Here is a 13,592-nt window from a genome sequence, read left to right on the forward strand (position 1 = left end):
AACCCCGTCTCTACTAAAAATACAATAATTAGCCGGGCGTGGTGGCGGGCACCTGTAGTCCCATCTACGCAGGAGGCTGAGGCAGGAGAATGGCGTGAACCCGGGAGGCGGAGCTTGCAGTGAGCCGAGATCGCGCCACTGCACTCCAGCCTGGGCGACAGAGACTCCATCTCAAAAAAAAAAAAAATCAGCCGGGCGTGGTGGCAGGCGTCTGTAATCCCAGCTATTCAGGAGGCTGAGGCAGAAGAATCGCCTGAACCCAGAGGCAGAGGTTGCAGTGAGCCAGGGATCACGCCATTGCACTCCAGAATGGGTGACAAGAGCGAGACTTCATCTCAAAAAAAAAAGAAAAATCAAAATCAAAACTATGTATTCCACATGAATAGAAATACTATTTGCTAAGTGGCAACAGCATTTTAATTTATATTGATTAAAATTCTTTAGGATCATGAATACAAAGTTAAAATTTCTTTTAAAAGCCCTTTTCTCCCCTGTATTATTTTCAAATACCTCAACCCAGATAAGTAGAGAGTGTCCATTCAAATAAATGTTCATGCTTTAACAGTGCTAATTTAAGGGCAACCATCATGAACTAAGCCTGTGGCAGACAATGCCGAAGTGTGCTCCATCTAGATTCCCACTGACTCATTTTTATATTCTCTCTTTCATATCTTCACACCATCTTATGTTTTTGATAGCCAGTACCAAGGACTCTTCTTCACAGGACTGCCCTCAAGTTACTAGAGATACTTTGCCTGTAATCTCAGAGTCACAAACAAGGCTACAGTAGAGAAGCCCAGCTCTCTTGATTTGGATTAAAACAACTTTATGGTGGAAGCTACATAACAGATTTCTCTAATATCAGGATGAAGACTAACCTTCATGTCCTTGTGTGACTTCTCCAGGATCACATCCATGCTTTGTTTCCTGCCCTTAACTATATTGCTTTCCTTAGTCCCTTTACTATCTTCTCTGGGAGTACTTCCTTAGTAATTCACATGCACACTAATCTCCATTTCAGATTCTGCTTCTGGGGAACATAATCTACAACAGCTGGTACTGAAAGTGGGCCTAGGAAGCACACTGTAAAGATAGGATTCTGGAAGTGGACACTTGTTTGGCAATGGCAACAGAAATTCTGTTGCTGATAGTAATACCTCTGACATCTTATAGTGTTACAATTGCTAAGATTTTCATCTATGGTGAATTAGGATGAAGTAAGGTAGAGAAGGATAGTGCTCACGCAGTATCTCCAGTATTTTAGAAATGTGGTAGAATGATTACACAATAGATCGTATTGGGGTAATGGAAATGTTCTGAAACTAGATAATGACAACGTAATATAACTCAAAAAATTTACTAAAAATCATTGACTTATATACCCTTAAAATGGGTCAATTACATGGTATGTAAATTATACCTTAATAAAGTTGTTTTAAAAATGTCCCAAATTATTTCACTCCCTATATTCAAGTTTCTTATCAATAAATTCAGTCTATTTCTTCATCCCTTAATGGGGCTAGTCCTGTGATTTCCTTTTCCCAAAACAATGTGACAGAAGTTAATAGTGTGTGAGTTCTGACCCTAAGTCTAAAGGTGCCCTGCAGGTTTCCACTCACTCTCTTGGACCCCTGCCACTGCTATGTGAATAATCCCAGGCTAGCCTGTTAACAGTGGAAGACACATGGCCCAATCACCCCCACCACTCAATGGCCAGTTATATGAGTGAGGCCATCCTAGACTAGTCAAACGCTAGCCAAACCATCTACTGACTACAGAGGTGCAACAAAATTAGAAGCCAGGTACTATGAGCCAAACGGGGCCCAGATAAACAGAACCACCCAGGTGACCATAAACTCATAGGCAAAAATGAATAGTTACTATTTCAAGTCACTAAATTTTGGAGTGGTTTGGATACAGCAACAGATAACAGATGTAGGTGATATGGGGTAAATAATCATCAAAAAGACTATGGAATTGACTGGTTGATGCTGAGTATTTATGTGTTCAAGAGAGAAGACAGGCTCAGTTGAGCCAATTACCAACTTAAAGGACAAAGACAATGTGTAGAGTCACTCACAGGAGAGTTGCAGCCCAGACCTTGTAAAGCAAGACCATGCTGTCTGCAGCCAAAAATTATACCTCATCTGTAAAGTATGGCATACTACTCTTGGCCTATTATTAAGCCCTGGAAGAGACAGAGCATCTGACTGATGGTCATCAAGGGACTGTGCAACCAGAGCTAACCATCAGGAGCTAGGCATTATCACACCCATGAAGTCATAAGACCAGGAGAGTACAACAGCAATTCATCATAAAATGGAAGCAGGTATATTGGAATTGGGCCCAAGTAAGAAAGAAGACATGACAAGAACAAGCCTTAGGGGCATTTCCTACGTCAAGCTGAAACGAGGAATAAACGTGGGCCTGATTAATGGATAGGTCGTCTTGGTACATTGGTACAAACTGCAAATAAACTACTGCTGCACTATAGTCCCACTAAGGGACTGCCTTGAAAGACAGTTGTGAGGGGAAATCCTCCATTATGCAGAGCTTGGAGGGATGCATCTCATCATCTAATTTGTATGGAGAGAGAAGTGGGTCACAGACTCCTGGGTGGTGGCAAATGATTTGGATAAATAGGGGCTTGGAACGAGCAAGCCTGGATGATCAGAAAGAAATGATTTATGGAAGAGGTATATGGACAGACTTATTGGAGTATGTACAAAGAGTGATATGTTTTACATGTTAATGCTCACCAGAGAACAACACTAAAGAGACACTAAACAATCAGCAGGATAACTTGTCCAGTGCATGTCAGCCAGCCTCTGTCCTTAGACATTCCGTTATTTCCACAAAGGGACCATGAATAATGTAACAGCCATGGTGGCAGATAGAAGCTATAAAAAATGGGTTCCCCTTCATCAAGGTTTATGTACTGTGGCTGCTGAATGTCCAACTGGTTAACAGCAAAGACCGAGACCCTGATCCAAGGGCATCCCTTGAGGAAACCAGTCATTTGGTAGCAAATTGATTATATCAGATTTTTTCCACACTAAAAAAGACAGCAATTAACCCTTATTGGGACTGACAATATTCTAGATACAGTAGTTCCCCCTTATCTTCAGGGTACATGTTCTAAGACCCACAATGAATATGATGGAATTCACAGATAGTACTGAAACCACAGATAGTATTGAACTCAATTGCCAGCAACTGGAACAAATTCTGTTCACGTCTTCCACCCACAAATTTAATGCTACTTTATTTTATTTTTATTTTTGAGACAGGGGCTTGCTCTGCTGCCCAGGCTGGAATGCAGTGGTGTGATCTCAGCTCACTGCAACCTCTGCCTCCCAGGCTCAAGCAATCCTCCCACCTTAGCCTCCCAAGTAGCTGGGATGACAGGCACATGTCACCACACCCAGTTAATTTTTGTAGAGACGAGAGCTTGCTATGTTGCCCAGGCTGGTCTTGAACTCCAGGACGCAAGCCATCCACCTGCCTCGGCCTCCCCAAGTGCTGGGATTACAGGTATTAGCCACCGTGCCCGACCTGCCCTTTCCATTCTAACTAAGCAATTATCCTGTACCGTGGCTGCACTTTCGCAGTTTCAGGTGCAACACAAAAAGTAACATATATTTTTTTTTTCCTTCTTCACAATTCCATGGATAGAAGATTCATTCTTACCATAGATCTTCGCAACCACAGCATAAGATTCTTTTTATTGGCCGGGCACGGTGGCTCACACCCATAATCCCAGCACTTTGGGAGGCTAAGGCGGGCAGATCACTTGAGCTCAGGAGTTTGAGACCAACCTGAGCAATGTGGTGAAACCCCATCTCTACAAAAAATACAAAAATTAGCTAGGCACAGTGGTGCATGCCTGTAGTCCCAGCTGCTTGGGAGGCTGAGGTGGAAGGATCGCCTGAGCCCGGGAGGCAGAAATGCAGTGAGCTGAGATTGTGTCACTGCATTCCAGCCTGGGTAATAGAGCAAGATTGTCTCAAAAAAATAAAAAACCTGGCCGGCGCAGTGGCTCATGCCTGTAATCCCAGCACTTTGGGAGGCCGAGGTGGGCGGATCACGATGTCAGGAGTTCAAGACCAGCCTGGATAACATGGTGAAACCCCATCCCTACTAAAAATACAAAAATTAGCCAGGCGTGATGGCACGCACCTGTGATCCCAGCTACTCAGGAGGCTGAGGAAGGAGAATTGCGTGAAACCAGGAGGCGGAGGTTGCAATGAGCCGAGATCACGCCACTGTATCCCAGCCTAGGTGACAGAGTGGGACTCCATCTCAAAAAAAAAAAAAAAAAAAAATCTTTTTTTTTTTCTTTCTTTATTGAGAGCTTTTACCTTTTCACTTAAAGGAGGCACTTTACAGTTTCTCTTTGGCACATCTGAATTGCCAGCATCACTACTGTCGTGCTTTGGATAATTACTAAGTAATATAAGGGTTACTTAATATAAACACAGCAATACTCTCACAGTTGGTCTGATAACCAAGATGGCTATTAAGTGACTAATGAGTAGGTAGCATATACAGTGTGGAGCCACTAAACAAAAGAATGATTCACATCCCAGGCCAGATGGAATGGGACAGCTCAAGGTTTCATTGTGCTACTCAAAACAGTGCACCATTTAAAACCTATGAATTAGGGCCAGGTGCAGTAGTTTTCGCCTATAATCCCAGCACTTTGGGAGGCCAGGTGGGAGGATTATTTGAGGCCAGGAGTTCAAGACCAGCCTGGGCAACATAGCAAGACTGCATCCCTACAAAAATAAAAATAAAAACAGCCAAGACTAGCCAGGTATGGTGGCGCATGCCTATAGTTCTATTTGGGAGGCTGAGGCTTGAATGCTTAAGCCCAGGAGTTGGAGGCTACAGTAAGCTATGACTACACCAGTGCACTCCAGCCTGGGCTGGAGCAAGACCCTGTTTCAAAACCAAAACAAAACTTACGAATTATTTATTTCTGGAATTTTCCACTTAACATTTTTGGACCAAGGTTGACCATAGGTAACTGAAACCATAGAAAGTAAAATCATGCATATATACATTTGCCTATGCTGTCTATGGTGCCTTGACCAGCATTACTATCCAAGGACTCATAGGAGTATCTCATTCACTAACAAGAAAACTCATAGTATCTTAGAACAAGGATTCCACTTTGCAGAACAGGAGGTACAACGACAACATATGACCACAAAGATCCACAGTTCCTACCACATACAGTATTACCCCAAAGCTGCTGGCCTGATAAAGTGCTGCAATACCTTTTAAAAGTGCAGTATGGAGAGGATCTCATTAAGAATGGGGTGGCCTTCAAGATACCAACAAATCATTCCATTTATAAAAAATACACGGGTCCAGCAACCAAGAAGTAAAAGCAGGAGTAGCCCCATTTGCCATTATTTTTCAATAACTCACTTGGAGAATTTGTGCTGTTTCTCCAAATTAGATTTTGTGGGTCCTAGTTCCCAGAGGGGGTGCTTTTTAATCAAGGAGGACGGTTAAAGAACAATTAATCCTGAAGTTATGGCTGTTACCTAGTTATTTTGAGCTCCTCATGCAGGCAGATTCATAGGAAAGAAAAGGAGTTACCATACTGGCAGGGGTAAATGTACTCACTTGGAGAATTTGTGCTGTTTCTCCAAATTAGATTTTGTGGGTCCTAGTTCCCAGAGGGGGTGCTTTTTAATCAAGGAGGACGGTTAAAGAACAATTAATCCTGAAGTTATGGCTGTTACCTAGTTATTTTGAGCTCCTCATGCAGGCAGATTCATAGGAAAGAAAAGGAGTTACCATACTGGCAGGGGTAAATGACTATTATAAGGAAGAAGGGTTGCTGCTATATAATGAGGGCAGTGAGGAATTTATCTGGTATAAAGGGGATTCACTAGGGTGCCTCTTAATGCTCTCACGCTCAGTGATAAGCACAGCTCTCATGTAATTATAATGGGCAATTACAACAACCACAACCTGACAAGCACATGGTGACCAAAGGCTCAAATCCCTCAGATGAAGATCTCGGTAATGCCATTCAGTCAAACCATCAAGATGAGCAGAAATGTTAATAGAGGATGCATGGAATTGATGGTAGGAAGAGATGTCAATATGGGTTACAGCCCTAAGACCACCTGCAGCAACACACTGTAGTTAATCCCACTAAGCCTCCTTTTGTAAGATTCTTCCCCAGAAGTGGGAAGCAACAATATGAAGAATCCATGACAAAATGGAATAAGCTTAATACAAGACAGGAGTCAATATAAATGGTACAAGCTAGGGGAAGGGGGAACTATAGTAGCAACTCTTTCAGTGGACAATGGTGACGCTCCATCAGAGTCCCTAAGATCCTTTTTATCCTTTACACACCCCTAGACTATGTATTTTCAATGTGGTTCACCAGTCAGCATCTGCAGTTCTTCAGAGGACTGCATTTAACTACTTAAAACATTTTGCCCACCTGGACAGAGCCAGAGCAACTGGTAACCAAAGACGGTCTAGTATGGAAATAGGAAAGCCCAGCCTCCCTGCCTCAAGCTAGAACAACCCAAGAGTTTCCCTGCTAGATCAAGATGAAGCCTATTCTCTGTGGTACTTTTACCTGAGATCACACTCTTGCTTGGCTTCCTCTTCTTCTCTGGCCTGCTTCTCCCACTCTGTTATTTGTCTCCTCTATAAGCACTGCTTTAAATGCCATTTGCACAAGTATATTCATCTAGGTCAGCTTCTAAGGAGCGCAAACTTAAAAAAAATCTAGATGTGATGGTGTAAAAAGTATTAGTAACCCAGAACAAGGATCAGTAACCTAGTGCTTATCAGACAGACTTCTAGTTGGAACAACTGGGACTTCCCAAAAGTGTAGTGAATGTGCTAGACTGGCATGCACAACCACATTCTGGTGTACCTCCCTGATGTGCAGAAACAAGAATGCTAATAAAGTAACCCTACATTTCTTAGTTAGTGTTCTGGATCAGATTTAAAATAAGGCAATTACATGCAAGATCTGGAAAGTGTAAATAAGGCAGAAGCATTACCATTCCACTATTTCTGATGCTAAATATCACCTTGGTTTTTCTATACAGGGTTTCCAATCTTGGCAGTGACAGCATGGTTCTAGAGAGGACAGCTTTCACGATAGATTCCAATTCAGCTGTTAGCTTCATGAGAGAATAGCCGGGAGCATCTTTGGTGATCTGGTTTGAGGCAAACCTCTCAAAATCATTCCTGAAAACTTAACTTAGAGCCTGTCTTTTCAACTATCCTAATAATTCTGTAAGCCATTTAATACCTATTGTGTGCAAATACCTTTGTGCATAAACTCGCTAGAGTGAATTTTGTTCCCTTCAACTAGACCTTGAATATACAAAATTTGTTATTAAAAGTGGGGTGCTACCATAACAAACCTAAAGCATGTAGCACTGGCTTAGTAAGAGGGGGAGGTACGAATACCGATATTACAGATTAGAAAGGTGATGACCATTTTACGCCTTAGTAAAATATTTGATAAGAACAGTCATGTTAATAGTCTTGAAACGCAGATCTCATACTCACTGAACCTATAGCTCTACAGTAAATGATTACAATTAAGGATACTGGTCTGTGTTAGTATTTCTTATTGCTTTCAACAAGGTCCTATTTGAGACATATAAATTTAGGCCAAAGCTAATCAGCTTGCAATCAGTGATGAAAAGAAACATAGCAGACAGGCATGGTGGCTCATGCCTATAATCCCAGCACCTTGGGAGGCCGAGGCGGGCAGATCACCTGAGCTCATAAGTTCGAGACCAGCCTGGGTAACATGGTAAAACTCCGTCTCTACTAAAAATACAAAAATTAGCCAGGCATGGTGGTGCACGCCTGTAATCTCAGCTACTCAGGAAGCTGAGGTAGGAGAATCACTTGAACCCGGGAGACAGAGATTGCAGTGAGCCAAGATGGCACCATTGCACTCTAGCCTGGGCAACAGTGCAAGACTCCGTCTCAAAAAAAAAACAAAAAAACAAAAAACCAGACGGGAGCAGTGGCTCACGCCTGTAATCCCAGCACTTTGGGAGCCTGAGGCAGGCGGATCACAAGGTCAGGAAATCAAGACTATTCTGGCTAACACCGTAAAACCCTGTCTCTACTAAAAATACAAAAAAAAAAAAAATTAGCTGGGCGTGGTGACGGGTGCCTGTAGTCCCAGCTACCTGGCAGGAGAATGGTGTGAACCCAGGAGGCGGAGCTTGCAGTGAGCTGAGATCACACCACTGCACTCCAGCCTGGGCAACACAGTGAGACTCCATCTCAAAAAAAAAAAACAAACATAGCTCTCTGTGCCAAGAGCCTAGAATCAAAATTGTCTGGTAATTTGAGACCATGGGATAAAAATATCCAATTGCTTTTGATTCTCAAACTGAGGCAGTGGTAAGAGTTAACTAGAGAGTCAGTTTTGTAGAAAATAACTTTGATATTAATATTAGCAGAAGCTGGGTAAGGGGTATACAGGAACATTCTATGTTATCTTTGTGACTTTTCTGCAAATTGGATTATTTCAAAATTAAAAAGTATATTAAAACAAAACAGGCCGGGTGTGGTGGCTCATGCGTGTAATCCCAGCACTTTGGGAGGTCGAAGCGGGCAGATCACTTGAGGTCAGGAGTTCCAGAACAGCCTGGACAACATGGTGAAACCCTGTCTCTACTAAAAATACAAAAATTAGCTGGGTGTGGCAATGCACGCTTGTAGTCCAAGCTACATGGGAGGCTGAGGCAGTGCTTCAACCTTGCTTGAACCTGGGAGGCAAAGGTTGCACTGAGCTGACATTGTGCCACTGCACTCCAGCCTGGGTGATAGAATAAGACTCCGTTTCAAAAAAAAAAAGAAAAATTAAAAAAAAAAGAAAAAAAAATATATAGACCCCAACTCTTTCTCAAGCCTGCTTGTTTTACCTTTAAAGAATCTTTAAACTTGGATGAAGCAGGCTATAAAAGCTATATGGCCTCGATGAAAAATATAGTTTTCAAAATCTATTTTGGTGGTGGCCTTTAAAGAAAACAAACAAGGAAAATCTGCCAGAGGGCAAAGCCAGGGGGTCACATGGAGTACAATGGGCAAGGAGGTTTCTCCCAGACAACAGAATCAGACTGCTAGATGGGCTAACCAGGAACTTATTCCAACACCTTCACTGTCCTCACAATTTCCAGCTAGCAAGATTTTATCACTGCTATAGACCCAAGACCCCTCCAGTTTCCTATTCTTGTCTATTTTAAACAGAAATTTTTACTGTGATTATTCTGTTCCTACTCCAGCAATGTACAATGATGTGTGCATGAGGTCTGGAGTGGGAAATGAAAATTAACTTGCCTTTTAGTTTTTAGGTACCAGACCATGAGGGGCATGGTCCAAGGTACATTTGGACCTTACAGAGAAGCCTGCACCCAGAAAGAAAGATCACCCAAAGATCCTAGACTCTGAGCTGGATACAATGTTCTCATGAGATTTGGAGTTCTTCTCCATTTGGATAGAGATAAGGGTGTTCTATGTATGGAAGAATAGTGAACTGGGTTATTTCAGTGGCCGTAGGGGCAAACTAAGGCAGACTGTTAGTTGTATTAGCTGTCCCCAAATAACCACTGTACGCTTTTGCCACAATAATTGAAACACAGGCATATTTCCCAGACCTTCTCATATCCTGATATAACCATGTGATTAAGTTCTGGCCAATGTGATATGCACAAAGGTGGTATATGCAATTTCCAGCCTAAGGAAACGGCATGCCTTCCCTTTGCTCTCTTCAACTAACAGAAATGGAGACAAGAAAGTAGAGACTGAAGCGGCTACCTTGGTCCACAAAATGGAGGCTGCTTATTAAGGATGGCAGAACAACAAGACAGAAAGAATCTGAGTCCATGGTGATTATAGTTTTCAGACACCAGTCCTACCACCTACTCAGACTTTTACATCTATTACAGCAGCAAATCAATTAATATACAAAGTTTCTTTGGCTTTTTCCCAACTCCTTTCTGGTGACCTCTTGACCTCAATTAACTGTCTACCAACTGATTCTGTTAAGGTATTAATTGAGATTTTAACTGATAACTGTATAATTAGTTTTCTCCCCTAGAAGACAAAAAAAAAAAAAACTCACAAAATGAGGACGATGATTACGAGTTGGTGAGCACCCTGGGTTGATCTATTCCCTTTTGTTCAACCCAGAAAACATCTCTGAAAGATTAATGCTACTTGCCTAGAACACACAGGCTCACATCCTTTAACCTCTAGGCTGACTTTTTACATGAGTAAAGTGAAAAAGTAAAAAACTTTTTTTAAAAATTAATCATAAAGAAGACAAGAAGGGGTTCACACTAAAACAGCAGCCAGCAAGAAACATTTGTTTAGAGTTCTTCAGTTCTATTCTCCCACTAAGTACTGCAGATTTAAAAAAAGGCAGGATAAGAGAAATGCAGTGAAATGACCAAAGCAATAGCAATGGCTAATTTCCCTCTCTATTGAGCCTACAGTCTACTGTCACCAAACTACTTTAAATTCTGCTCTTCCATCTTTGGAATTCTCATAAATTAAAACCATTTCCCCAATCTTCCCCAGTGGTTACAAATACCAATATAAGAAACACTGCTTTAACACTATAAAGGCCCTTAAAGTAACTTACGATGATGAATCATTTTCCTTAGGGTAATCTTCATTCAATTCTGAGCCAGTTGATATCATTCTTTTCCTCTTTTCAGTACTACAGAGAACAAAGAAAAGGTTACCTTTAAAAAGCCATAATTCATATCACAAAAATTCATAAATCAACACACTGAAGGACAGGAAATGGGACTATTATCTTAATTCTCTACACCATATTTAATTATTATTATTATTAATTTCCAAACAGTCTCGCTCTGTCACCCCAGTCTGTAGTGACGCGATCTTGGCTCACCACAACCTCTGCCTCCCAGGTTCAAGTGATTCTCCTGCCTCAGCCTCCCAAGTAGCTGGGACTATAGGCGTGTGCCACCACACCAGGCTAATTTTTTGTATTTTTAGTAGAGAAAGGTTTTCACTATGTTAGCCAGGATGGTCTCAATCTCCTGACCTCATGATCCGCCCGCCTTGGTCTCCCAAAGTGTTGGGATTACAGGCATGAGCTATCACACCTGGCCCATATTTAAATTTATATGCTGTATATTTGTATGCTTAATGCGTGTCACTGACATAAACTACATATGACAAATACTTGTAATCATTACATCTACCAAAAATTTACTCTATATTTCTCCTCAAATTACTGGTATTTCTAAAAGGCCTAAAAGACATTTGCAAACAGATACAGCTAGTGACTACGAAAAAAAAGTCTCTCCTACCGATTTTCTAGCAACCCTGATCTAAGAGGTGTTGACGCAGACGTCAAAGAAGGAATTGTCCGAGTAACAGCTATTCCACTTCCTGCTACAGTCTTAATCGATCCTCTACCCGGATTACCAAGAACTTTTCGAAATGGAATATCATCTTTAGTTTCCAAACTTCCTCTTTTTGCAGAAGCCTGTAAAAATAAAGTTTGAGACAGTTAAATCTTCAAATTAACCGGAATACTTTTAGAACAGTGATTCTCCAATGGAAAGGTTTAAAAAATACAAATGGAGCCAGGTGCGATAGCTCATGCCTGTAATCCCAGAAAGCCAAGGCGGGAGGATCACTTGAGCTCAATAGTTTGAGGTTATAGTGAGCTATGACTGCACCACTGCAATCTAGCCTAGGCGACAGAGCAAGACCTTACGTTTAAAAAAAGGAAAAAATACAAATGGAGATATATCTCTAGAGATTCTATTCTAGTTGGTCTGGGGTAAGGCTTATTCATCAGTTTTGTTGTTGTTGTTGTTTTTAAAAGCACTCCAGGTGATTCTAATGTACAGTCAGTGTGAAAAACTGAGCTTGACACTTATTTTCCTATAGCATTCTTATAAACTTAAAAATTCCACAGCACACCTGGAGAGGGGGCAAGAACACTGCTTTGAATTACTAACCAAAAAAAAAAAAAAAAAGACACACAAAGACATGGCTCTAGTGATCAGCATGAGAACTGATCTTTGGAGGAAAAAAAAATCCAATTATGATTATGACAAGAAAAGGTGACAGTGACATTTGGTTGCCACAACTTAAATGCCAACAAAACAGTCATGACTCTTGAGAGGGTTCTAGTTTGGAGGAATGAAACATATGATAGGGAAAAGGAAGGTGAGATAGAGTTCACTGTGAGGATGAATCAAAGAGTCTACCCTTAAGACATGGCAAGAACACTCAAAGAGAATATGGCAATGTAAGCATTAGTTGGGAAATAGAGCTTTACATGAACACTCTGCCAGTTAAGTTTTATATCTCTGCATTAAGAGCTATGGGATTTTTCTATGGAAGTTATGTCCCATTACTTTTGTTTTACAGAATTATAATCTTAGGATAGGAAATTTTAAAACTTCTAAGGTCATCTGAATGAATACTTTAAAAAGTTAAACTTATTTTCAAATGAGTGATACATTCTCAAGGTTCACAAATCAAAGTAATATTAAAAGCCACAGACCAATGATAAGTCTATCACCATCTACTCAGTTCTTCCACTTCCCCTTTTCCCACTTATTCTTCCCTTGTTCTGTTATGCAAATACAAATCAATATTTTACTTTTTGTTATACAAACAGTAGCATACTACATGTCTACTGTTTTGCAACTTTTTCAGAATTTTGAATATTATCCCATTCCATAGTAACAAATACATATATATTACATATATATTTAAGATAGAGTCTTACTCTGTCACCCAGGCTGGAGTGCAGTGGCACAATCACTGCTTCCTGCAGCCTCGACTTCCCAGGCTCAGGTGATTCTCCCACCCCAGTCTTCGAAGCAGCTGGGACTACAGGTGCACACCACCATGCCCAGCTAATTTATGTATTTTTTGTAGAGACAGGGTTTCACATGTTGCCCAGGCTGGTCTCAAACTCCTGGGCTCAAGGAATCTGCCCACCTCAGCCTCCCAAAGTGCTGAGATTACAGGAGTGAGCCACCACGCCTGGCCGCATAGTAAGAAATGTTCTACATCAAAACCTATTATAAATATGTATAAGTGAACAAAAATAAAAGTTTGAAAAATCAGTATTTATCCTTAATATGTACAATATTCTCTATTATTTTCTATTCTACTTTTTAAATTTAATGTTAGTCATGACCCACAAAATTGAATTTATGACTCCACTAATGAGAATTATTACTTGTGAAAGCATAAATACTTGCTTCTGCTATATGTGTTAACACTTACGCATTTAAATAATATTTCAACAATTTAAATTCCTACCAAGGAATGTATGAATCTCAGAATAATTATGCTCACTGAGGGAAGCCAGACCCTGCCCTCCCAAAATTACACGCTCATTCCATTTATATTAAACTCCAGAAATTACAACCTAATCTATAGTGGGAGAAAACATATCAGTGGTTGCTTCTGGATAGGGATCAGAGGGAAGGATTACTAAGGAGAATAAGAAATCTCAAGAGTTATGTTTATGTTCACTATGTTGATTATGATGATGATTTTAAGGACATATG

General features: G+C 40.9%; 1 protein-coding gene across 12 annotated transcripts in view; it reads right to left on the reverse strand.

The window, feature by feature from the left end:
- USP37 (ubiquitin specific peptidase 37) overlaps positions 1 to 13,592 on the reverse strand; it is a 120,781-nt gene that overhangs the window by 86,603 nt on the left and 20,586 nt on the right. For 11 of the 12 annotated variants that reach the window (XM_055290598.2, XM_055290599.2, XM_055290597.2 and 8 more), the window contains 2 exons: positions 11,361 to 11,539; positions 10,664 to 10,741 (listed from right to left, as the gene is read on the reverse strand). In XM_055290598.2, coding sequence (XP_055146573.1) covers positions 10,664 to 10,741; positions 11,361 to 11,539 — 257 coding nt within the window. Of the gene's footprint in view, positions 1 to 10,663; positions 10,742 to 11,360; positions 11,540 to 13,592 lie in introns of those variants that run through there. The other variant, XM_055290604.2, reaches the window with a different exon arrangement.

This window comes from Symphalangus syndactylus, chromosome 8 (assembly GCF_028878055.3).
Source record: "Symphalangus syndactylus isolate Jambi chromosome 8, NHGRI_mSymSyn1-v2.1_pri, whole genome shotgun sequence".
NCBI classification, from domain to species: domain Eukaryota; kingdom Metazoa; phylum Chordata; class Mammalia; order Primates; family Hylobatidae; genus Symphalangus; species Symphalangus syndactylus.